Here is a 24,982-nt window from a genome sequence, read left to right as displayed (position 1 = left end):
TACTTAATATTATTGAAAGTATTCTCCATAATATTACCATAAATTCTTAAATTCAACTTTCTCCTACAAGGATCTGAAATTTTCACTTGAGGGTCAGAAACAAAGGAATATTCAGCTAAATCAGCTTTTGGAACAACAGAAACAACAACTAAATGAATCACAGCAGAAAATAGAATCACAAAGAGTGCTACATGATGCCCAGTTATCCGAAGAACGAGGTCGAAACTTGGAGCTTCAAGTACTTCTTGAATCTGAGAAAGTTCGAATTCGGGAAATGAGCAGTACCCTGGATAGGGAACGGGAATTACATGCACAGCTACAGAGCAGTGATGATAGTGGGCAGTCTCGGCCATCCTTACCCTCTGAGGACCTCCTTAAAGAGCTTCAGAAACAGCTAGAGGAGAAACACAGTCGCATAGTAGAATTGTTAAATGAGACTGAGAAATATAAACTGGATTCTTTGCAAACAAGACAGCAAATGGAAAAGGATAGGCAGGTTCACAGGAAGACATTGCAGACAGAACAAGAGGCCAACACTGAGGGACAGAAAAAAATGTATGAGCTTCAGTCCAAAGTGGAAGATCTTCAGCGCCAACTGGAAGAGAAAAGGCAACAAGTTTATAAGTTAGACCTTGAAGGGAAACGACTGCAAGGAATTATGCAGGAATTCCAAAAGCAGGAACTAGAACGAGAAGAAAAACGAGAAAGTAGAAGAATTCTGTATCAGAATCTTAATGAGGTAAATGGACATTTTGTTTTAAAATATTTTTTAAAAGAATACTGTAGCCATGTGATCATATATAATTTTGATATTGGATTAAATTATTTAAATAGCTATGTACAAATCATTTAAAAATGAAATCTATAGAAGTTTATTTGGAATAAAAACAATAACTGTGTTCCCCTAAGAAAGAATGTGATGTGCTATTTATTTTATAATGATTGCTCTTTCTTTTTCTGTCCAAAATTGCCAGCCAACCACTTGGAGTTTAACCAATGATCGAACCAGAAATTGGGTTCTTCAACAGAAAATAGGAGAGACAAAGGAATCAAGCTATCCTAAAATGATTGAAATGAATGGAGGAGGAGCTGGCTATAATCATGAATTAGAAATGATCAGACAAAAACTTCAACGTGTGGCTTCAAAACTACAGCATCTAGCCCAGAAAGCCTCCAATAGGTTAGAATTTTCTGCCTGACCTCTGGAAATGGCATTCTTAGACAAGCTGGACAGAATCTGTCCCTCACTCTTAGCTAGCCAGGGGTGGGAAATTCAAATTTTAAAGTTAATTCATGTTTCCATTAGGAGGTGATATTCTTTAACAAAACTCATATACCTGAAAAAAAAATATCGTTAACATCCTGACTCAGGGAAAGAGAACACTTAATGTAAAGGAGAAGTAAGAGGTGAAGCAGTGTTGCCTGATGTGTAATGTTTGTGTCAGTCAACACTGCTCCTTGAGATGATATGTTTTGACTTTTTGCCCTTTTTTTTTTTTTTTTTTTTTTTTGAAGACTACAGTTTGAAACAGCAGATGATGAAGATTTTGTTTGGGTTCAGGAAAATATTGATGGAATTGTTTTACAACTACAAAAATTAAGTGGCCAGCCAGGCGAAGAGGTAAAACTTTCTAAAAACACTTTTTATAGTATCGAGAGCAAAGATTTAATGGAAATTATATGAATCATTTGAAACTGGCACTGTATTTTCTAAAGAGTTTTAATTATATCTTTTCATTTATTTAAAATAATAATGTTTGCCTTTCCCCAATAGAAGGTAGTGAAAGTTTGAGGGGAAACAAAATTATCATTATTGAGTAATTATAATTCTTATTATATTATGAAAAGTTTCTTGAAAGAATAGTCTGTCTTTTACCCTCACCACTCCATGAAACCACCCTCAGGATGCTACCAGTGTGTTGACAATTGACTAATCTGGTGAATCTTTTCAGTCCCTGACATTCTTGGCTTCTTTGTAGCATCTGACACTTTTGACCTCTTCCATTTTAAATACCCTCTCTTTCCTTTCCTTTTGTGTTAATATTCTCTCATTTCTTCCATTTCTTTCATCAATCATCTTCATGAGTTCTTCTTATGCTCATCCATTTTTTCCCTCTAACTGAAAGCTCATTCATTCCACAGCCTGAATTCTCAGTAGACTTAATTATTGAACAAATACTTACATTGGGCACCTACTGTGTGCCAGGTACTATACTGGGTTCTGGGGCTATAGTGAACAAATCTGGTAAAAATCTCACCTTTATGGAGCTTATCTTCTTGTAGACTATGGTTCTATTCTGAAACCTTTGTCCTGTGGTCCAGGTTTATATTTTCACTTAGTTATGAGACATCTTTCCTTGGGGAAACATACCCCATAGTGACCCCTTTAGGAATCTCACAGGCACAATCCAAACTGAGCATCGTCTTCCTTTTCTCCTTCCTGTCCCAAACCCACATTTTTGGTCATGATATCATCCAGTTTAGAGAGTTGAAAGTCACCCTAGACCCTTTCCTTCATTCTTACTTGCACATCCAAGCAGTCACTAAGACCTGTGCCCTCTTCCTCCTAAGTGCCTTTAGTCATTGCCTGCATTCAGGCCTTCAGCATTTCTCACCTGGACTGTTGGCAGTAACTTCCTGATGTGTCTGCCTGACATCAGGATCTTTCTCCTCTAATTTACTCTACTTTGCGCAGTACTATCAAAGGAATCTTTCTCACACGTAAATTTTGTTTATGGCATGCTACAGCCTAAAGCCTTTCATGGCTCTTCACTCCCTACATTTAGGTCTATTATCCATAAAATGAAAGCAACCTTTAATCTTAACGGGTGTGTTTTAGCTCCTTAAAAGCAACACACTCACGCTCAAGCCTTTGTGCCTTTACATGTGCTCTTCCTTCTGCTTAATATGCCCTTCTTTCCTGCCTAGTAGAGTCCTACTTATTATTTAAGACGCAGCTCAAGCACTATTTCTTCATGAAATCTGTTGTTCTCAGTGACTTCACATTTTATATGCATTATTTGTAAAAGTTTGTGCTTATATGACCTTTTGCCATTTTGTCTTTTAGCCTACCTTAAGGTCCCCAAGTACTTCTTGTGGCTCATTAACTGAAAGACTACTAAGACAAAATACTGAGCTGACAGGACATATCAGCCAACTGACTGAAGAAAAGAATGATTTAAGAAACATGGTTATGAAGCTGGAGGAGCAGATCAGGTGTTATCGACAGACAGGAGCTGGCAGAGATTATGTACGTCTGTTTTTATCATGACAGCATACTAAGCATCTGATTCTTAGTAGGATCACTGGAAAATTTTATAGGAATGACAGTAATAATAATAGCTATTATTTATTTATGGGGAGCCTTCTCTGCCAGATTCTGGGTTATATATGTTCAGAATCTCTTATCCACACCCTGCCTTGCACTTCAGAAAACTGAAGTCAGTAGTCAAACCAAGATATACTTATCTCCAAAGCCAAGTACTTTGCTACCTATGGACCGATTGCAGATACATGTGAAGAAGTGTTCACATGTGCATTCTGCCTGTTCTTGTCAGTTATTTATCAGTAATTGTGTTCATAACTGAAGTGGAAAATGCCATTAAATTACATATTTCAGTCTAATAAACTACTCTGGGAATTTATTTAAATTTTTTCCATTTAAAAACTACAAAATACTAAATTGCTAGCTCTGTTATATAATATAAAGATAGGAAGGACCTGTAAGACCAACTGTGTGGTCAGATGCATGATAACACATCCACACAGCTTCTATAGAGACCCACTTCCCTATGTACAAGTTGGGTTTTTTTCCCCCACTTCTCCAGTGTACTTTTTCAGGCACAGGCTCAACATTTGAACCCAGATGGTCCATTTTTAAAGTCTACAAAAAAAACAAGCAAAAAAACGGAAATTCCTTGGTGGTCAGTGGGTTAGGACTCTGCACTTTCACTGTTGTGGCCTGGATTCAGCCCCTAGTCGGGTAACTAACATCCTGATAACCTTTAGTGAAGCACAGCCAAAAAAAAAAGTCTCTAGACTTTTTTAGGTGAAAGCTCTACTAATCCAAACATCTTCTCTGGGGCCAGGCTTTCACACGGATTTTTAGTTGTAAAGTTAATCTACTCAGCAAGGTCATAAACTTAAAAGTTAGTGGATATTCTTTAATGTCAGTTGAGATTGGCTTTGAACTTCCCTGTCTGAGGTTGGAAAGCTGAGCATTCTATAACCCTCATAGGGATACCTTTAATATGTTTAATTCAGATTCTTCTTCAGAAACTTGTTCTTTAAAATCATGTAAGTAGGCTCTGGCCTCTGCAGTCTTCTAGGTTTTCATTCAGTGGTGGCCCCAACATTGAAGCCATCATTGCTTCAGAAAAAGAAGTCTGGAACAGAGAAAAGTTGACTCTCCAGAAATCCTTGAAACGGGCAGAAGCTGAAGTGTACAAACTAAAAGCTGAACTAAGAAATGAAGCTTTACTTCAAAATCTGAGCCCTGACTCTGAGCATGCCACTGTAAAGGTAGGAGACATCTTCCATCTAAATGTATACTAGAATTGGTCCTCTGCTTTTGCCTTATTTCATCTATCACTAACCTTAATTGTCAGACTAAAGAATTTTAGGTGGCACTCAGGCTGTGTCTCTAGGTCTCTGTACTCAGTCTGTCATTGAATGCAGATCTCTAGCTGGTCACAAAAAAATTGTGGTGAAGCATGTCCGGGTTTGGGACAAGATTAAGTTCTATTAATGGTCACAGAGGCAGCACCTTGAGCTCATGGTCCCACTTCCCACAGTCTCATCCCTAAAAGACCAACAGAAAGTTAGCTTTTCAACTCCCAACAGAAGCTCTCTACTACTGTCGATATTAGAGGATCATGCTCTGTAAGTGGTAAGCCCTCTGAATAGTCTCTCTAATGACTAATGATGAATATTGTAGTACAACTACCTTAATCAGTTAACATAAAATCCAAAAAAAAACAAGGAAGGAAAGAAAATGTTTGGAATATTTATTCCAGCTATGGAGTGAACATAAATTTATGACTCTTAAAGGGACAGAAAACATTAACATTGAAAAAGTTAAATAGATCAGTGATGATACTAATAAAGTAGCTCTATACAATTAAACTCAGGTGATAATGCAAAGACAAAAATTTTTGCAATGAATATGATTAATAGGAGCTAAAATCCATTCACTAAAGGGAGGCAGAAGTATAAAGGTTTAACTTTACTTTTTACCTTTGTTGATAAAGTAGAAAACAGTGATAGGGTACCTGCCATTCTACTACTGCCACTTTTTTAAAATAAAGTCTAGGTTATCTTCCCCTAGAGAACAGTTTGAATAACTTCTTAATAATGTCTTTATGTTTTTCTTTTCTTTAAACATAGAGAATTTATGGCAAATACCTGAGGGCAGAAAGTTTTCGGAAAGCTCTCATTTATCAAAAGAAATACCTGCTTCTGTTACTGGGTGGGTTCCAGGAATGTGAGGATGCCACCCTGGCTCTGCTTGCCCGAATGGGGGGACATCCGGCCTTCACGGATCTAGAGGTGATCACCAGCCGTCCAAAGGGCTTCACCAGGTTTCGGTCAGCTGTCAGAGTGTCCATGGCAATTTCGAGGTAAAATACTTGAAAGAAAATGCATTTTAATAGACTTTCTAAAGAGATTAGTTATTTTCAGTTCTCTCTCTTTTCTCTGCCCGTTGTGCTCCATATTCATATAGTATAAGACACTTGCCATCACTGAAACATGCCTACTTCTCTCTAGGTTTTCATCCTTTAGTCAGGGATACTTTATGTTATACTATAGAGAGCCTATGAGAAGGGCCCTCCCAGAGGCAGGCAGCCAGTGATTCGGCTGGGACATCCAATCTGGGTTGTCTCTCTTTTCTTTTTTTAATTTATTTATTTATTTAGTCTCTTTTTTTTTTTTTTTTTAATCTGCATAAGTCCATGAACTAGTTCAGACATATAAATAAAAGAGATCATAAGAGAGAAAAATGTTTTTTGAAAAGTTACTTAGGCTGACATACGTTCATTTTCTTCATTACTAAAACAACCCACTCTCACAGCCCAGCTACAGAAAGCCCTGGCCTGACTCTGCATTGGACTGTGCTGTTGCTTTTGTCACTCCTGCTCTGGTAGTTCCAAGCTAGGAACTCTGGTGCTAGCTGGTTATACCCAGACACCTAGATACCTTCTCCATGCTTCTTCTCCCTTTTACTTCTGTAGGAGCCAGACAGTCTCAAAGGAAATTTTTTTTTTAAGTATTACCCAATTCCGTTATATTCAGGTTATTTACAAGTACCTCAAAAGACCACGAAGGCAGAATAAGAGGTGTGATTTATGTTTTTGTGTGCTGGGTAGCATCTGCTGGCTTTCAGCTCCTCACTGCCCTTCTAGGCCAGCCTCCATACTGCCAGGGGCTTACAGCCTGCGGATTGTTGTGTCTCCCAGACTCCTTGCCAAATGGCGTCCTTTTTGGTTCTGTCTTTTCTTGGCAGTAGCATAAGAATTAGAAGGTTGGAGAAAGCAAAGAGCTTTCCTTCCTCATCTTTTCCTTTTCCTTTGTCATCTTTCATTCCCTTCATCACCTTATACAGCTTGTACAGGGTTAAGTGCTGGGAGATGCATTGATAAAGAAAAAAGACATAATCCCTGCCCAAATCCCTGAAGGCAGCTCACTTTCTAGTGGGGCATACCAATATGCACATAACTTAGGAGACACTAAATGACAGATCACAGGAGTTAGCTATTAATTTCGATTTCAAGAATTCGGGAAGGCTCCATGAAAGCCAGTTGCCATTGAAGGACTTCACTTTTTCACCCTCTTTTTCTTGACCTCTTATATGTTTATTGTATTTTGACCCTCCTAAAACTGAGCCTTGAAAATAGTTGGAATTAAGAAGTCAAACCTGGTGCTCCAGAAAGCTCTTTGGGCTAGGACGGGGCAGGCAGCAACTCGCTACAGCTGGGCTGTGACACAGCCTCCCCTGTTCCTTTTGAAGCCATCACTGCTTTTCATCCCTGATTACGTGGCCTCACTCCTTTTCCAGTTTTCCCTGCTCTCTCTTACTGCCAATTTAAGGGTCTTTCTGTTCTCTTTCCATCTCATCTCCCCTTTAGTCTCCATTCTTCTTCTTTTCATTTCTTCTCACCCTTTCTTTGCCCATCCAATTAACCTTTTCTGCTTTTGCTCTTCATCTGTTATTTTATTTTATTTTATTTTATTTTTTGGCGGTACGCGGGCCTCTCACTGCTGTGGCCTCTCCCTTCGCGGAGCACAGACTCCAGACGCGCAGACTCAGCAGCCATGGCTCATGGGCCCAGCCGCTCTGTGGCATATGGGATCTTCCCGGACCGGAGCACGAACCTATGGCCCCTGCATCGGCAGGCGGACCCTCAACCACTGCGCCACCAGGGAAGCCCTGCTCTTCATCTCTTTATGTCCCATGTACCTCTAAAACCAGAACCTGGTACTGGCAAAAGAAGAGACCTCTGGTGCCTCATGGGAAGCCCTGTTCTTCTGTTCCAGTCAATTTTGCCACAAACCAGGGGACATTTGCATAATCTTAGATTAGGCAGTCATGTGATTATATAGAAATTTGTTCTGCATTCATATTTAAACGTATGACTTGATTTTTGTTGCAAGTGTATGTTTATACTCTTTACACTATAGATGTTCTGTGAAATTTTTTCTTGGGATCTTTTTTAGAATGAAATTTTTGGTTCGACGGTGGCATCGAGTCACAAGTTCTGGTTCCATCAATATTAACAGGGATGGCTTTGGATTGAATCCAGGTGAAGTCAAAATAGAATTTTTTCTTATGTTGATGATGCTCTAAAATTACTGCATGTGTAATACCTTCCAAATAATGTGTTCTGGGACCTGTGTTGTCCAAAGACAAAGCCCTTATAACTAACAAAGCTGGGGACCTTGCTGTTCTAAAGAGTAATAAGAGCTGATATTTATGGAGCACTTAGTTCACACTAGGCCCTGCTTTTTTCCGTGTATTCTCATAATCCTATGATTTAAGTACGGTTACTATTCTTTTTACTTTACAGACGAAAAACTGAGGCATGGAAAGCATTTGTCATTTGTCCCAAATTACCCAGTAGGAAGTGGTAGAGTCAGCAGCAAACCCTGACAGTCTGGCTCCAGAGCCCACTCTTTGCACAACTGCGTTTAAGGCTCTGGTTCAAGATAGGATTGCTGTTACTCTAGGATATGAAAGTTTTGATTTGAAATTTTCACAATTTAGCAATATTCAAACAGGTTTCTGTTTTCCAGTAGGTGATATAACAGTTAAAATTCCTTCTCTCTACACTGAAACATTAGGGCTTCAACATTTCAGGCAAAAGGATGAGGTCAAAAGCTGGGGAGCACACAGAATTATAGACACACAGCATATCTATATGTATTGGTAGTACACCACTTTTACATGTTTTACACAGAGAAAGAGGAAAATATATGTGGTACTCTAAGCAAAATGTTTTTGAAATACGCCTCCTTATACTGAAACAGATGAAATTTGTACCATAATGAATTCTGTGTTGTAAGTTAGCATATCTTGGTTTCAAGTTTTTTCCAGTAAAAGCCAGTATACTAGAGTGATAAAAGGACTTGGCTGTATTCATCTAATATTTTTTATCCACATTGCCTTTTCTGTCAAACCACACACAGACACCCCTCACTTCACCTCTAGTTAAAACTAAGAAGCGGTCTTTAAAAACTAAAATAGTTTATTTTCTTAGAGGTGTAGTTCCAGATTATCAGAAATACTAATATCCAAAGGTAAATGAAACAAGCTGTACTATTGTTTCTCTCCTGTAGCAAGAATAATTGAGTAACTATACATAGGAGATAGTAGTGTAGTACAGTATAGTAAGTCTTTTGAACCCTTATCCATTTTGTAGAAATTTTTCAAGGGCTTGCTATTTTTTTTCTTTACAAGGTACATTTTGGATTACTTTAGGTGCCGAAAAGACTGACCCATTTTATCATTCTTCTGGTGGGCTGGAGCTATATGGAGAACCAAGACATAGTACGTATCGCTCAAGATCAGATCTGGACTATCCAAGGTCTCCTTTACCATTTCAAAATAGGTAAGAATTAGATGAAATCTATACTAATATACTAATACTTAACAGAGAATGAAGGACAGTGTTAGGGCTTTGACTTCTTTGCATTGAAATAACTAAATGTGTCTTTAGTTATGTATTAGTTACATAATCTAAAGCTCAGAATCAAAAACAGTTTTTGAATTTGTAACTGGTTTCCAAGGGTATAGGAAGCAGAGCTGATCAAGTGTTATTTAGTATGTATGCTGTGGCTAGACATTGAGAAAGGTATTAACTAAAATTGAGAGTCTGGAATTATGAAAACACCTCTAAAGTTTGCAGGGCAAGATGCATTTATACATATGCAGCCTTTATTGATGGCCTCTGCGACAGGCAGTGTACTGGATGGACATTCTTTTGATGACTTAGTAGCTGCTTTGAATTTATCGAAGAGTTTTTTCCTTTCCACATGATTCAGACTCAGTAGTATGGGGTATATAGATTGAGCAGTGTACAAGTGGTCTACCTTTTGAGGGCAGGGTCGTGGTAGGCTGAGTTACTTGTATTGTTTCTGGATAATTGGGATTCATGTTTGTATTTTTAATCTCATAGGTACCCAGGTCCTCCAGCTGATTTAAATCCTGGTTCCTTAGCATGTTCTCAGCTTCAGAATTACGATCCTGACAGAGCCCTGACAGATTATATCACTCGGCTAGAGGCACTGCAGAGACGACTTGGAACTGTACAGTCAGGTACCCTCAGGTTAACCAAGTATTGGCAGCACCGTAGTGCTTGATAGACCTGGAACACTTTCTCTTTCTGAAATTCCTTGACCTTCCTCATTAGGATAATCAAATCTTACAGTTCAGTGCCTGAGTTACCAGGCTAGACTTTAGGAATTTAAGACAAAACATGATTTATCACCCTGGATCCCATTCTCAGCCCCCCAAAATTTCTGCTCATCTCATTGAAAAGATTGATTAGGGGAAATGCACGACGAGCACCAATGTGCAAAGTACTCTGAAGCTTACACAGTCTGCTAGAGAACTTGTTCCTAAGTAATACATCGTGAGGCATGCAAATAAGGGATAGCGAGATGAGAGGAGGATGCAAGTACTTTAAGCACTTACTGCAGCCATTATCTCTACTAAGACCTTGTACTCTTACGTATGATCCAAGGAACCCATCCCATTCAAAAGACTGTAAGAATGACGTTTTATTTTTCTCTGCTCAAAAACACACGCAGAAAAATTTCATTATTAGTAGAAGTGGATTCCCTTCCTTGTTTATTGTGAGAAAAATCTCTTTTCCCATCTCTCTTCAGTTCACTCCGATTCAAAGATTTTGAATCATTTTAATTTAATGAGCTTTAAGTCTATATATATATATATATATATATATATATATATATATATATGTATGTATGTTACTATTATTAGAGACCCTTTTCTCCTACTATTCCCACAAAATAGATAGGACTAATAACCAGTTATTTAAGTTAGTAGTTTATCTCTTCATACAAGAAATCACCTAACCCAAGAAACTTGTAGTTGTAGAAAACTTTTATTACTATCATAGCTGGGCTTTGTTGGTTTGAGCATCTAAATTTCACAAGACTCAGATTTTGAAGACCAAAAGATATTTCAAGAGGTATAGAACATTGAACCTGCAGGGCACTTTACAGAGAATCTTAAAATTAATCTCACTTAGCATTGCTATGGAGCCAGCCACAATGGCTTTTAAATATATATTAAAAATCCCTTTTAAAAAAATCAGTTCAGGTCTGAATAAGACTTTTTTAGAGGAAAACAAAGCATTTTAAAAAAAATGATGGGTAATAATCTTCTGCCCATCATGAACTAGTCTGATATAAGTCACAATCTAATTTGAAATCATTGAATTATCCTGTTCCTGTCTTATAGGTTCAACTCAGTTTCATGCTGGCATGAGAAGATAATCCTTTGAAACATCATGAATCGAAGTGATTTTAAACAAATTCCCTTTTGTAAATCAGTGGTTCTTTTGTGCTTTTGTATTGTGGATATTCAATGGGACCAATCTGAACACAGCTTATGATTGTATACAAATCCCTTGCCAGCACATGAAAACAAACTGGAATTTGTACATATAAGCATTGTGTATGTATTCATGCACAATAATCATTAAATTACATGTATATTTGTGGAATGCTAATTTAAATGATTAAATTATAAACCTTGTGTATTTATCAAATGGGTGAAAAGATTAAACTTTTGGCATTATGTTACTGTTGAATGTGTAGCTTGAGGTGTCCTGCACTTTTCTTATAAGGCTACTGAAGTTATATGTTTCTGCCTAATATATTTGCTACTGGTGATGAAGACAGATAATATCACTTGTAGAGACTTATTTTTGTATAATGGTAGAAGTTTTGAATTTTATGGGATATTTTGTCAAGTACTGAAATAAAAATGACTTCACCATTTTAACTACACTGTATTTGAACCTTCTTCACTTTTAACGAGCCATAGTTCTTGGTGCATGTCTTAGTATGTTCGGGCTGCTATGACAAAATACCATAGCCTGGGTGGCTTATAAAAACAATAGAAATTTCTTTCTTTTCTATTTATTTCTAGTTCTGGAGGCTAGCAAGTCCAAGATCAAAGCGCCAGCAAATCTGATGTCTGGTGAGAGCCCATTTCCTGATTTTGTAGACTGCCATCTTCTCACTGTGTCCTCACATGGCAGAGGGGCAAGGGGCCTCTCCAAGGTCTCTTTTATAAGGGTATAAGGGCACTAATCCCATTCGTGAGAGCTCTGCCACCATGACCTAATCACCTCCCAAAGGCCCCACTAACAAATACCAACAAATTGGGGATTAGGTTTCAACATACGAATCTGGGGAGATACAGACATTCAGCCTACAGTAGTATGTATCACCTTATTATATATCTCAAGTATGTAGCATTTAGAGATTCAGAAAGTTGTCCTAATTTTAGAATTAGCTACTATTGGGATTTTTCTTTCCCTACACGGAGAAAGAATTTTTCCATGTGCCTTTTTTATCAACTTTAAGTCTACATATAGTGTTTTTTAGAAGCCAAATGAGTATTTTCATGATTAATCCATATTTGCCCTATTATGTTTAAGGTTACTTATATCCAAAGGTGTGTCCTCACAAAGCCATGCCCACTAAGATAATACAGAATCTTAAATTTTATTAACCACAATGCAGCAGAATTAAGCAGTATTCCTGCTGTCCAATCCAAATTCAGAGTGAGATGCTTTCACAGAGATAATATGGATCTCAATGTTATTTCTTAACTAGAGTCCTCCTGATAACATGGCCATCAGTATTTGATATTTATTTCCAGAGGATTTTATCTTACCATTAGATATTCTATGATTTACACCAACACAAACAGGCAATCTACACTCTTGGAAATTTCAAATTACCTAAATTTTCCATATTAGCAGCTGGGTTCCAATAAGGAGTTCTAGAAGTTACAAATGTATTCTAAAACAGTTGAAGAGGGGAGGTTGTGGGTAAAACCATTTTTAGCTAAACACAGCTTTCCATTCAAGGCAATTCTACTCTTAAGAGAGAATGGAGAAAAGAGCAGATAAACAAGTGCTCTGATCAATCTTACTATTTCACTCCCATCATTTGACCATCACCGTCCTTATGACATTAGGCCTCTGCAGTCAAACTTGTTAATGCTTCTCAATAATTGGTCTGTGGTTAAAAACTACATCTTTTTAAGTCTTCTTAAAACTATTCACTAAACATGGACCAGGCTTACCAGAGTTTTAACTTTTTTGTGTGCCATGAACCTCTCTAGCAATCTTGTGAAACTATGGATCCCTTCTCAGAATAATGCTTTTAAAGACATAAAATATACAGTATTGCAAAGGAAACCAAGTATATAGAAATAGTCAAACTTTAAAAAAATTTTTGTGATGAGTAAAGAAATAAGATCTAGCAGATCTAATAACTATAATAAATACCATAATGTCAAAGTAGTGATAAAAGTTAAAGATATTTCAAGAGATCTGCAACATCTATAATGGGATATGAAAAGTACCTGTGATTTCTGTTTGCAAAATCATGAGTACTGCTAATACTAGTGTGGTTTGTTGACTAAATTCATAAATAAAGAAAATATTAAATTACAGTTTGAAATAAGTACAAATAAAGATGGAACTTTTTTCCCATCCAAGTTCCTAGATCCTAAATTCCACTCATTGAACCACACACTTTACAATTTGTGAATGCAGACTGTACTCTCAAAGATAATTTTAATGTGAAAAACTCAACAACACAGATTTTAGCTTCACAAATAGAGTTTAACATGAGTCCTCCAGCCTTTTAAACAGAACTGTAATACACATAGGGGAAAGTATGTTTACCTCATCTATAATAACAAAGTACGTGGTTAAGTTACAGGTATCATATAGTTACGTCTCCAGTTATAATTTGAGTTGATTCTTGAACTCAGGCTTCACAGAATTTGACCAGTGATACACTCCCAAGACCCCTGCTTCGTATTACCCTTATCTTAAAGCCAGATTCCCTGATCTCAGATTTTGTATTTAAAAAGAAAAAATAAAAAGCCTGTTAACCTAAACTAACAGAACTAGTAACAAACATCCCTAATTAGATTCTGGAGAGGAAGCAGGAACCACCTTGAGCCAAAGAGAACAAAACTTATCCCTCAAGGAATTTATTTTGGAATTCCACACAGATGCAACTATGTGGAACCAGATACAAATTTATCCAACAGATAAATATGTAATATTTAGTAATAAGATCAAGTTACACAAGCAGTCTTTCATATTAATTATTTTTTAGGAAAAACAATTAGTCATTGTCATAGATCTCAATTTCCTACAGACAGTGCTTCCAGTTATTTCAAATATATTTCCCTACAATATAGCTCCATCATTGCTAAATATCATCATACCAAAACAATAGGATTCTCTTTTATCCAAGGCTTTAAAGGGGAGTTTATTCCCTACCCACCCATCCTTACACATACATACATACATACATTGCCCAACAAACCTAAGGCTTCCAAGTATTTCACTGGGCTTTTATACTTGCAGATCTAGTACAAGAGTTGAACACTCTGAACTTACTTGCCAAGAGCTATGTATGTTCTTAAAATTAATACCTGGAAATTGTGTTACTTAGAATCTGCCAATTACCAAAGATCCCCCCCAAACTAATGAGCCTGATTTCCTTAAAGGAAAGGAAACCAACTATATAGAAACTTACAGTTTTCCTTTATCCATCATAAGACTATTGGGAAATTTCTGAAATGCCATTGGATTTGATGGAACCATTCAGTTAAAATATAAAAACTGTAAGTTAAGTTGGCTGTCTTTTAAAATTACACACTGAAAAAAAAGTACACTGGGAGTTGTTTCGTAAACTTCATTCTCTTCAATGCTTTCGCAGTTTACAGTGATGTTTCACATTTTAGTTCCTTGCTGCCTTTTTCATTTTGATCTTCGTTTGTATCGGATAACTGGGTTTTCAGGGGTGTGAATCATTGTTGTATAATTTACAGTGGGAAAATATCCATCAATGAGATCAAATTCATATAAACGAAGCATAGTGGACCAAATTGTCTTGATTTGAACATAAGCAAAATTCTCCCCAATACAACGATGACGCCCTGTAAGAGAAAACATTTCCATAACAGTCGGCTGAAATTCTTTCTCATGTCTTTGAGCCTGGAATGATAAAATTTGTTTATCTACAGTTAAGGTGAATAGCAGATATATAGATATATAGTAAAAAGATGACATATTCTTTTCAAAAGAATGTAAATAACTAATAAAAATCCCAAGAGATTTTTAATGTCTGTTATTAGGGGAAACAGCACATGGGTAATTATACAATCATTTTTCCAATTGTTTATTTGAAACCTAACATCTATCTAGGTTAAAAATAAGTAAGGTTTGAAACATACGATGATAATCTAGTCTGGAAATATACTAGAATATTCTTAACTTCTGTCCCAAGAGAGCAATAGTCAAAAGTTAATATGAACCTTCCAATCAAAACTTTAAATGTCATTACAAATGATAATGGAAGAGAAAGAAATTTAATAAACCAAAAATAGCAACACATCAAAATTTAAAAGGTCATATACGTGTAAAAACTGACAAGCTGATTATAAAATGCATACAGAAATGCAAAGGACTAAGATATCCAAAGCGATCCTTAACAAGACGAACCAAGTTGCAGGACTTAAAACTGACTTCAAATCTGACTTTAATACTAAGGTATGGCAACTGTGATAATGTGGATTGCAATAAGAAATACGTATTTAGTCTTCCATCTTGGCACAGAGCTCCTCAAACCTGTGGAATTTCTTAAGTGAAAAGAGCAATAAAGGTCAAAGAGGAAAAGAGCCTTTTGTTATTCGTAACAAGCCCCTTTCAACCACAGTTGAGTTTGCTAATGAGGTGACTGCCAGGGGAACCAACCACGTGATTAGAGGGTTGGAACTTTCAGCAATACCCCCCAGCTTCCAGGAGAGAGAGGGTCTGGAGGTTGAATTTATCACCAATGACCAGCGATTTAATCAATCGTGCCTATGTAATGAAGCCTCCACAAAATCCCTACAGAAGTACAGGGAAGGGACAGGACAGGGGACAGTGTTCAGAGAGCTTCGAGGATAGTAAACATGTGGAGGTGCTGGGAGGGTGGCATACCCACAGAGGGCTTGGCAGCTGGGTACCCCTTCCTTCTACTTTGCTCTATGCTTCTCTTCAATCACGCTATTCCTGAGTTATATACTTTTATAGTAAACCAGTAGTCTAGTAAATAAAGTTTTCTAAGTTCTGTGAGCCATTCTAACAAATTATGGAACCCCAAGGAGGGGATCTAGAGAACCTCGAATTTATAGCCAGTTGGTCAGAAAAACAGGTGCCAACCTGGACTTGTAATTGGCATCTAAAGTGGTGAGGGACAGTCTTGTGGGACTAAGCTGTTAACCAATGGGGAGTGCACTAACCCCAGATAAAAGCCAGATAATTGTCAGTTTAGAAATGGGGCAGAATTTGGGCTGGAGAACTAATGCCCCTTCCAACTACTTGAACAGTCTTTGACTCTTTTGTTGATATTTATATCATATACCGTTATTGAATTTCTTTACTAAATAGTTATTAAGATCTGAAGTTCCCAAAGGACTTTATACTTTCGTTTATGTATGGAAAAGGTGTGACCAATGACAAAAATGTCATGTCACTTAAATGATCTCTTTGGAAAAACAAATAATTCATAGAATATAGTTTAATCTGTACAAAGTACCAGTGAATGGAGAAATTATTGGAGGAACGAGAGTCTGCCTGTGTCATTTTAGGATCTTAATTGAAATGCAGAGGTTTGCATACCTATGCACAACCTGCCCGAATTTAAAGACCATCTTATCATCAGGATATATAGGCAGAGAACCAAAAAGTTCACTAACAATCCAAAAAGCTTCCATGCCATTGCTCTTTTCTGAAATGCTGATTGTCTCATCATATTTAGCCTGAAATAATTGCCCAAATGGTGTGCTAACTCCAATGGTTCTTTAAAACAGAATTCACAAGGAGCTTTAAATACTATGATAAGGGAAAACAGGGTGGACTATAAAGATTAGAACTGATAAAACTAGATAGGTTAGAAGGTAATAGAACATTGTAAGGATTCACAGAACTATTTCCTTTAGTACAAATGAAATATTTTTTCCAACCTGCAAAGATTACACTCCTACAGATGTTTGCAGGAATGTCCCTATGAGGAAAGGGAAAGATATTTGTAAATAAACTTCACATGGATTATTCTGACAGGCACAAATATGTTATCAGAACAAACATTTCAAGTGTCAAATGTGATCATCTTACCAGCTCCAAATGGCACATAAGCAAACTTCTCTCCTGATGCTGGATTGTCCTGTAAGTAGCGATCAGGATTAAAGTCCAGACGTTCTACCCATGAGTCTTTAAGTCTTTGATTGACAGTGGGAGAAACACACACCTGATGTCCTGGAGGAATGGTATACCCTGCCACAGTCTACAAATGAAAGCAACACATTTCACTAGATAATTTAGAAATATTCTAACAAATAATCAGACCATTTTGTAACAAAGCATTAATATACATGAAATATACATATATTTTTAAACTGGCTACATGATAGGCCAGTTAAAAATTATTTTAACTCAAGATGATTTCCAAATAACACACATTGGGCTGGAAGTATATACACAAATTTTAAAAAGTGATAATGCCTTGGGGGTAGGGGTGGGATTTCAAGGAACCTTTCACAATCCAATTTACACACTTCCACACTGTTACAATTTTTTACAACACCACACATGTTATTTTAAAAACCAAGAAAAAAATATACTTCCATTTTAAAAAACCCTAATTGTTAAATTAAAATGTAGGGAGAACAGATGAGCATGTATACTGTCTGCAATTATGTAAAAATATTTATACATTTAAAATATGTAAAACTGAAAATTATGTAGAAGTGATTATTCTTTTTTAATTTAAAAAATTCTCTTTGATATTATGATATTTCTTCTTGATAAATAACAACTGGGGGCACAGAGGAAAAGATCTAGCCAGAAGACTCACCTGAGGAGTTTTGGCCATTCTCATCATGGTCATTATAGGAGGTCGAAGTCTTAATGTTTCTTTTATGCAGCGATCAAGAAAATTTAGGTCCTTGAGCTAAAAAGAGAAAAAATTTCCCAAGTTTTACAAATACTTAACATACTTCAACAGGACAAACAAGTTCAGGGTAACTGGGAATATCTTGTCTTATTTTTGTCCATGGTCAGTAAAGAAAAAGAAGGCAAGATAACAGATCACTCCGAAGAATGGCATGGTAAGGACCTTCAAAAATTCACTCATCTAAAAAATGAAAACATTAGCAAAAATCATCAATGTCAGCTTTTTCGAAACCTATACACAAATGTTTAGAGCAGTGTTATTCACAGTAGCCAGAGGGTGCAAACAACCCAAATGTCGATCAACTGATGAAGAGAGAAATAAATGTGGTACAGCCATACGATGGAATATTACTTGGCAATAAAACAGACTGAAGTACTGATACATGCTACAACATGGATTAACCTTGAAAACATGCTAAGTGAAAGAAGCCAGTCACAAAAGACCACATATTGTATGATTCCATTCATATGAAATGTCCAGAATAGGCAAATCCATAGAGACAAAAAGTAGATTAGTGGTTGCCAGGGGCAGGGGAAATGAAGCATGACTGCTAATGGGTACCGGCTCTCTTCTGGAAGTGATATAAATACTCTAAAATGAAATTGTGATGATGGTTTCACAATTCTGAATATATTTTAAAAACCAGTGAATTGTATACTTTAAGTGGGTAGATTTTTATACTATCTGAATTATGTATCAATTAAGCTATCACTTTAAAAGTTACTAAAATCAGGAATGAAAGAAGAGACATCACTATTGACCTAATAGAAATAAAAAGGATGCTAAGAGAATACTTTAACAATTGTATGCTAACAAATTAGGCAACCTAGATGAAATAGACAAATTCCTAGAAAGACACAAACTGCCAAAACTGACTTAAAAAGAAACAGAACTTATGAATAGACCTGTAAGAAGTGAAGACATTGAATTGGTAATCAAAAAACTTCCAACAAAGAAAGCACAGACATAGATGGCTTCACTGGTGAATTCTACCAGACACGTAAGAAAGAAATAACACCAGTCCTTCACAAAGTCTTCCAAAAAGTAAAAGAGGAGAAAATGCTTCCAAATGCATTCTCTGAGACCAGTAATACTCTGATACCAAAACCTGTCAAAGACATAACAATAAAACTACAGACCACTATCCTTTATGAATATAGATGCAAAAATCCTCAAAAGAACACTAGGAAACTGGATCCAGCATTAGGACATTTCAGAGAAGGCTATGGGGAATTTTCTAAAAATAAAGAATCTAATCAATTTAATCTATAGTATATAGAAAATCCCAAATTGTCCCCTTTAAAAATTAGCCACACATACTCAGTGTCATAGGCAGCAATGAAACTGAAAATCCAACAAACCTGGTCATAAGTTAAGGGAGGCAGATTCTCTCCACAGACTGTTTTCTGTTCTAAGTAACATTTTTCTTGAAGTGTTTTGTCTCTGGCCAAAAAGAAGCCCATCCAGGCGCTGGTAGTTGAGGATGTATGCTGCCCCGCCAAGAGCAATCCAATAAGCATGCCTGCTACTTCATCATCTGTCAAAGGATGCCCATCCCTAAAGAATGGACCGCATACACAAATTTAACATTTGGCAGACACATTTCATGTCTCAACCTTTATATAAAGGGTCAAAATGAATTAATTTTTCTTTTGCATTTGCCCATCACAAGTCAGATTTTTTTTTTTTTTTTCCTTTAGGGAAAAGAGACCAATAGAAAATATGATACTGGTTACAAAAGACTTCATTGAGGTTTACTAGCAAACTTTTTACCATGCACAGTACTGGGATTCCAGTAAGGCACAGGATCCCAGTAATTTATGTTTCATCCATTTAAAAAGTTCAAAGGTCATAGCTACTAATTTTGCCAGCATTATTACTTTTTAAATGTACATATTATTTAACTATGTTTTAATGTGTAAAAAATTTCCTGCTTCAGTTTAATATGTGATCTGAAGAGCTCTTACTTGTAAGTAGAATCTAGTAAAGTTTGGAGAATGTCATCAATTTTTTCTCCTGATTCTCTGCGTTTCTGGATTGCCTTATAGAAAATATTCTTGATCTCTCGATGAGCTCTGTCCCTGCGTCTGTAATTCAAACATGAAAATGACTTTAAAAAATAAGGTAATACTTTCAGGTATCAAACTGACAAAACTCAGAACCAAGAGAAAAAAAAGAAGCCATGAAAATCTTAAATTGTTAGGGATTTCTAAGGTCCTTAAGGGCAGGAAATGTGTTTTAACATACATATCCCTGATTCTTTACACACTACCTGTGTTCTAACTAAAAGTCTAAAATAAGACTCAAATGATTATTCCGTTATAACCATTTTCCAGTTTAAGAGAAAGCAGAATACTCTTTTACATTAACATGAAATTCCAATTTTAACCAAATTAATTCTTGAAGCAGACAGAGTCACTCTGGTTCTTCTGCAGGATTTAGCATTAGAATAAATCCCCATTTTTCACCTGAACAGAAATGAATCAACAAAGGCACAGAGAGACTACTAATATGCAAGACACTAAGCTACTTGTCAAGTCCTATGAGCAATGTTTCTCTGTATCACAGACATCCTTGCTCTTAAGGAGATAACAATAGAGCTGTCAAGGAGACAGAAAATTAAAGAAAGGTACCAATACTTCAAAACAAACTTCACAGTATACTACAAATTAGTCAAATACTTTCAAACAAGTGCTTAGAAGGGCTGTATCACTTTTAGGTAGAGTTGAGAAACCCTCCTGCATACAAGGAATATGTGAGATAAGTAGGTTTTAAAATATCGGAACAGATAGACAACAAATTACCTTTCTAATTAACTGAAACTTAAATAAGCTCACTGTGTAAAGAAATATCAAATGCTTACAGAAGAATGGAGGCTTATAATCTCCCCCAATTTGTTTGTTTTATATTTAATTTTTATCTTTGTCAATACAAAGCCAACCAACACTACAGTAATTAAACAAAGTGAAATGACCAAGTATTGTTTCTTTATCCATACCTGAAACTAGGCAAAGGGAGCCAGCCTGGCAAGAGCCAGGCTGCGTGGCTAAAACCTCCATCCAAATCTGCATACAGTTGTGCCACCTTCTCATTGAGTTGACTTCTGATTTCCTTTCCATGTAAACAATGGCTAGCTGTTAAAATTATGAGCTCAGAAAGAGCTTCAAACAAATCTAGAGGGGAAAAGATCATTCCCATTACTTTTGCCAAAAATTCTTTTACAATGTTCTGTTTTCTTAGAGATATAAAAGTACTGTGAAGGAAATGAGAATAAAAACTTAACTCAGGAACCAACAAGATCCTATTCATACCATCAAAAAAAGCCTATAAATATGTGGCTACAACAAAGAGAGGCAAGAAACCAAATGATGGGAGGCACCCCAGCTCTCTGGACAGCCAAAATAGATGCCACAAAGGTATCTAAAACCTCACTCATACTCATGAGCCCTTAATCTTGAAAAGGTAAAATGAAGATAGAAATGAATGTGGTTAAAAAAAAAAAATGAATGTGGTTATCTGAGTTCCAGATCACAGTATAACAAAGGCAGTAAAAAGGTTATTTAGTGCATATGGGGACAATAATAAGGTGCTTTCCAAGAAATAGCAGTCCAAAGGCTGAAGGATGGATTATTCCCCAGGTCAAAAGTGGGAAAAAAACTGAAAAGTGAGAAACTCAAAGGTCAGAAAAAAACTGGTCTTGACCATACATAAAAGAAAACTGTAACCACCAACTTGTATATCCAAACAGAGACAGATGCATCAGGAAAGCACATCTGGGTGACACTTTAAAAGTCCTAACAATTACCCAATCAATATCCTGTTCTTTAATTCCATGTTCACCAAACGAACTTCCAGTTATCATTTGGCTTTCTAATTAGATTGCCAAAAAAGAAGTTCAGCAAATATTCTGGGGTTCTTGGTACCATAATTATATCTCACTTGTATTTATTCAGTTGGAGTTCTAGTTCATGCATCAGCTTCTTGTAGAATAGGAAATATGTCCCATGAACTTTAGGTATATTAAATAAAACCAGGTTCTGGACCTTTTATAGAAGCTGAAGACCAGACCCAGAATGTGGTGACCTACACAGAGGTCTTACTGCCCTGTAGGCAGATGTTGCTTCCTGCTATGAGTATGACAAATTGTCTCTGAAGGCAACAATTACTGCAGTCCAATATAAAAACTGGATTCACAGAATCCAAAGAATTTTAAGTTACATTCAATATACTCCCTATATAATGCGAGAAACCATACATTTTTTAAAGATTTCTATTGGGAACAGCTAAAATCACACTTTTGGTGGTACAGTAAGCTTATGTATTTAAATTTATTTTTTCTTGGAATAAATCATTCCCATACAATAGGGGAAAAATAACGTAATACATATATAATTAAGTCATTTAGACTTCTACTTTTCCATTGGGAGTTCAAAAATTTTTATTTTATTTATTATATTAAAATGACCTTGAATGTAAGTTTTAGTTTAGTTTAGTTTATTTCAAAATTCAATTATGAATCATTTTTATATTTTCACATAAATGAGCTAAATAATACACACATTAATTAACCCATTTTAAGGTTTTGCTAAATGAGCAGCAATACAGTAAGTCCCCTACATATGAACAACTTCTGTTCCAAGGGTGTATTCGTTAGTCCAATTTGTCCGTAAGTCCAACAAAATTAGCCTAGGTACCCAACTAACACAATCCACTATATAGTACTGTACTGTAATAGGTTTATAATACTTTTCACACAAATAATACATAAAAAACAAACACAAAAAATAAAGAAAACATTTTTAATCTTACAGTACAGTACCTTGAAAAGTACAGTAGTACAGTACAACAGCTGGCATACGGCGCACAATTGCATCTTTGAAAGTTCGCAACTTGAAGGTTCGTATGTAGGGGACTTAGTGTAATCGCTTCCTCTCGGGTCTTTTAACTCCACGGTAATCATAACATGTTCATTTCATTAAGTCTAAGGTGGTTTTACATATGGTGTAGTTTGCTTTTTACACACACACACACACACACACACACACACACACACACTTGTCACTCTTTTTTTTTTTTTTTTTTTTTGCGGTACACAGGCCTCTCACTGTTGCGGCCTCTACCGGTGCGGAGCACAGGCTCCGGACGCGCAGGCTCAGTGGCCATGGCTCACGGGCCCAGCCGCTCCACGGCATGTGGGATCTTTCAGGACCGGGGCACGAACCCGCGTCCCCTGCATCGGCAGGCGGACTCTCAACCACTGCGCCACCAGGGAAGCCCCACACGCACTCTTAAGATTTCTAGTCACAGAAAAGTAGCCATATTAGGACAAATGCAAAACCAAAACATTTTGCTTACTTTTTTCTCCACTTTCTCCCCAACTTTGAAAGTACTCCTTTGTTTCTTTTTCAATTATAGAAACATGCTGTCTAAAGTGGGCTATGTTAAGACCACTTTTTAACATCTTCTTCTGCTCCAAGAAAACCTTCAAAATATTAAGGGTATATAAGAATTAAAACACAATTTTGTTTTATCATAAGATTCATTTGGGTTATTATAACTCTTTAACACTCAAAGAAAACAATCTTCTGAAAAATTGAAAATAAAAATAATTTTCTTAACTACACACGAGATATGGGAAATTTAAAGCATCTATGCATATATCTGAAGTAACATGTAGAAGACACTTGCTACGCAGGCCCAAGACAAATGATAAATTAGGAATCCCACTTCCTGCCTTCCTTTCTATAGATACACGCTTTCCCCACTCCTGACTCCATGGCTCACTAGTCCTATTCTGTTATATTCTAGTCTTCCAACCCAACCCAGATGCCAACACAATCTCCCAAAAGTCCATTACGTTTTGCTAATATTTTTATCCTCCTTCACATATTCTCCCATCTATTCCCAAACAAATACCATTCCTCACTTATGCTATCTTCCAAAAGTTTAATTAGAATGTAATACAGTCGGAATAAATTCACACTAAGACAAAGAATGTTTTTAGCCCTTTGGGGCAGTTCTATTTTAAGAATCTGATAAGCTGTGTGCAAAATGAATAGATATATCCAACCAGAGGGATTGCCCAAGGCTCTTGCTTTTGGTCTTGAGGACAGCTATTCATTCGCCCACACCTCCTCAATCCCCAGAAGCAACACTCAATGTCAATTCTTACCTGCTATACTAGGGTATCGGGTAATGCATGGTACGTTCACAGCCAGAGCCCACACCTAGTAATTGGGCTAATTATCTGATTTGCATTTTACATCAAATTGCAGCACTTTAATATTTGACTTTGGGGGAGGAAAGAAATCACACAAACTTCTAAAGCCAACAATCTCTAGCTCAAAAGAGCTCTTATGCTAAAATTTCAGGTGGGAGTAGGAAGGTAGGAGGCCCTCCTGATGAAATAATGGGATTTTTCTTCTTACTTGCTCAAATCAAATCCTTATACGCTAAGTTCTCATTGATTCTATTTCTTTGTACAGGAAGCCCTTTAAAACTGCTTAGTCCATGCCAGCAACTATAAGACAAAATACCCATTCTTTGTCAGCTACCCATGGTTTTCCTTCTTTTAACTGTCTCATGAGTCTTCAGATTTTTGAGTCAAAGAATAAATTGCTTCTATACTTTAGATATATAATTTATACTACTAGCTATAAATATTATAGTATAGATTTGTCTTTCTTCAAGATAACAGTGTCACCTACTGGATTAGGCACATCATAGGCAACTCCCTTCCCAAACACAGGTGTTGTCAGACGACTGTAGACATCTTCTGCATTCAAGTCTTCATTTTTACTATTAAAAAGCAGTGCAGCAGCATCACTCCCCAGAAGGTAGGTAAACGTCTTGCCCACCATGGTAAAACTAAATACAGGTCCATACTAAAGTGAGAAAAGTACCCATAGTGATGTTACCAAAAAATCTGCAGTGCTAAGACACTCATCTTAAATAACAAAACAAAACATTGCTGAAAATTAAAACATTCATAAACCTTAATACAATTCTTCCCCCAGTCTTTGTCCAAATTATATTCATTCAGTTGCAAATAAAATATAAATAAAACTTTCTACTCTGCTTTTTTCACTATGTTGAAAATATTTTCTATCTTTTACACAGACATCATATGTTAACTGTTCTTTCACTATGGTTGATGTGTCCATTTTTTACTCATTATAGATAATTATATAATGAATATCTCTGA

General features: G+C 36.4%; 2 protein-coding genes across 13 annotated transcripts in view; one reads left to right on the top strand and one right to left on the bottom strand.

Annotated features, from left to right (window-relative positions):
* The window catches only part of AKAP9 (A-kinase anchoring protein 9), a 147,312-nt gene extending 134,126 nt beyond the window's left edge, over window positions 1-13,186 (top strand). For 7 of the 9 annotated variants that reach the window (XM_060020544.1, XM_060020548.1, XM_060020545.1 and 4 more), the window contains 10 exons: window positions 71-739; window positions 975-1,180; window positions 1,516-1,621; window positions 3,068-3,250; window positions 4,321-4,521; window positions 5,386-5,618; window positions 7,714-7,799; window positions 8,954-9,104; window positions 9,672-9,811; window positions 10,982-13,186. In XM_060020544.1, the coding sequence (XP_059876527.1) occupies window positions 71-739; window positions 975-1,180; window positions 1,516-1,621; window positions 3,068-3,250; window positions 4,321-4,521; window positions 5,386-5,618; window positions 7,714-7,799; window positions 8,954-9,104; window positions 9,672-9,811; window positions 10,982-11,016 (2,010 nt within the window). In that variant the 3' untranslated portion in view covers window positions 11,017-13,186. The remainder of the gene's footprint in view (window positions 1-70; window positions 740-974; window positions 1,181-1,515; window positions 1,622-3,067; window positions 3,251-4,320; window positions 4,522-5,385; window positions 5,619-7,713; window positions 7,800-8,953; window positions 9,105-9,671; window positions 9,812-10,981) is intronic. The other 2 variants (XM_060020542.1, XM_060020549.1) reach the window with 1 other exon arrangement.
* CYP51A1 (cytochrome P450 family 51 subfamily A member 1) overlaps window positions 1-24,982 on the bottom strand; it is a 31,382-nt gene that overhangs the window by 543 nt on the left and 5,857 nt on the right. Inside the window, exons 3-11 of one of the 4 annotated variants that reach the window (XM_060020559.1) lie at window positions 24,486-24,662; window positions 23,134-23,260; window positions 20,777-20,951; window positions 19,746-19,865; window positions 19,140-19,335; window positions 17,680-17,775; window positions 16,941-17,109; window positions 16,790-16,830; window positions 14,690-14,777 (exon numbers count right to left, since the gene is read on the bottom strand). In XM_060020559.1, coding sequence (XP_059876542.1) covers window positions 16,799-16,830; window positions 16,941-17,109; window positions 17,680-17,775; window positions 19,140-19,335; window positions 19,746-19,865; window positions 20,777-20,951; window positions 23,134-23,260; window positions 24,486-24,662 — 1,092 coding nt within the window. In that variant the 3' untranslated portion in view covers window positions 14,690-14,777; window positions 16,790-16,798. Of the gene's footprint in view, window positions 1-13,318; window positions 14,778-16,789; window positions 16,831-16,940; window positions 17,110-17,679; window positions 17,776-19,139; window positions 19,336-19,745; window positions 19,866-20,776; window positions 20,952-23,133; window positions 23,261-24,485; window positions 24,663-24,982 lie in introns of those variants that run through there. The other 3 variants (XM_060020557.1, XM_060020560.1, XM_060020558.1) reach the window with 3 other exon arrangements.

Source organism: Delphinus delphis, chromosome 9 (assembly GCF_949987515.2).
Source record: "Delphinus delphis chromosome 9, mDelDel1.2, whole genome shotgun sequence".
Taxonomy (NCBI): domain Eukaryota; kingdom Metazoa; phylum Chordata; class Mammalia; order Artiodactyla; family Delphinidae; genus Delphinus; species Delphinus delphis.
Note: the sequence above shows the minus strand (reverse complement) of the source record. Positions and strands in the feature narration are given on the sequence as shown.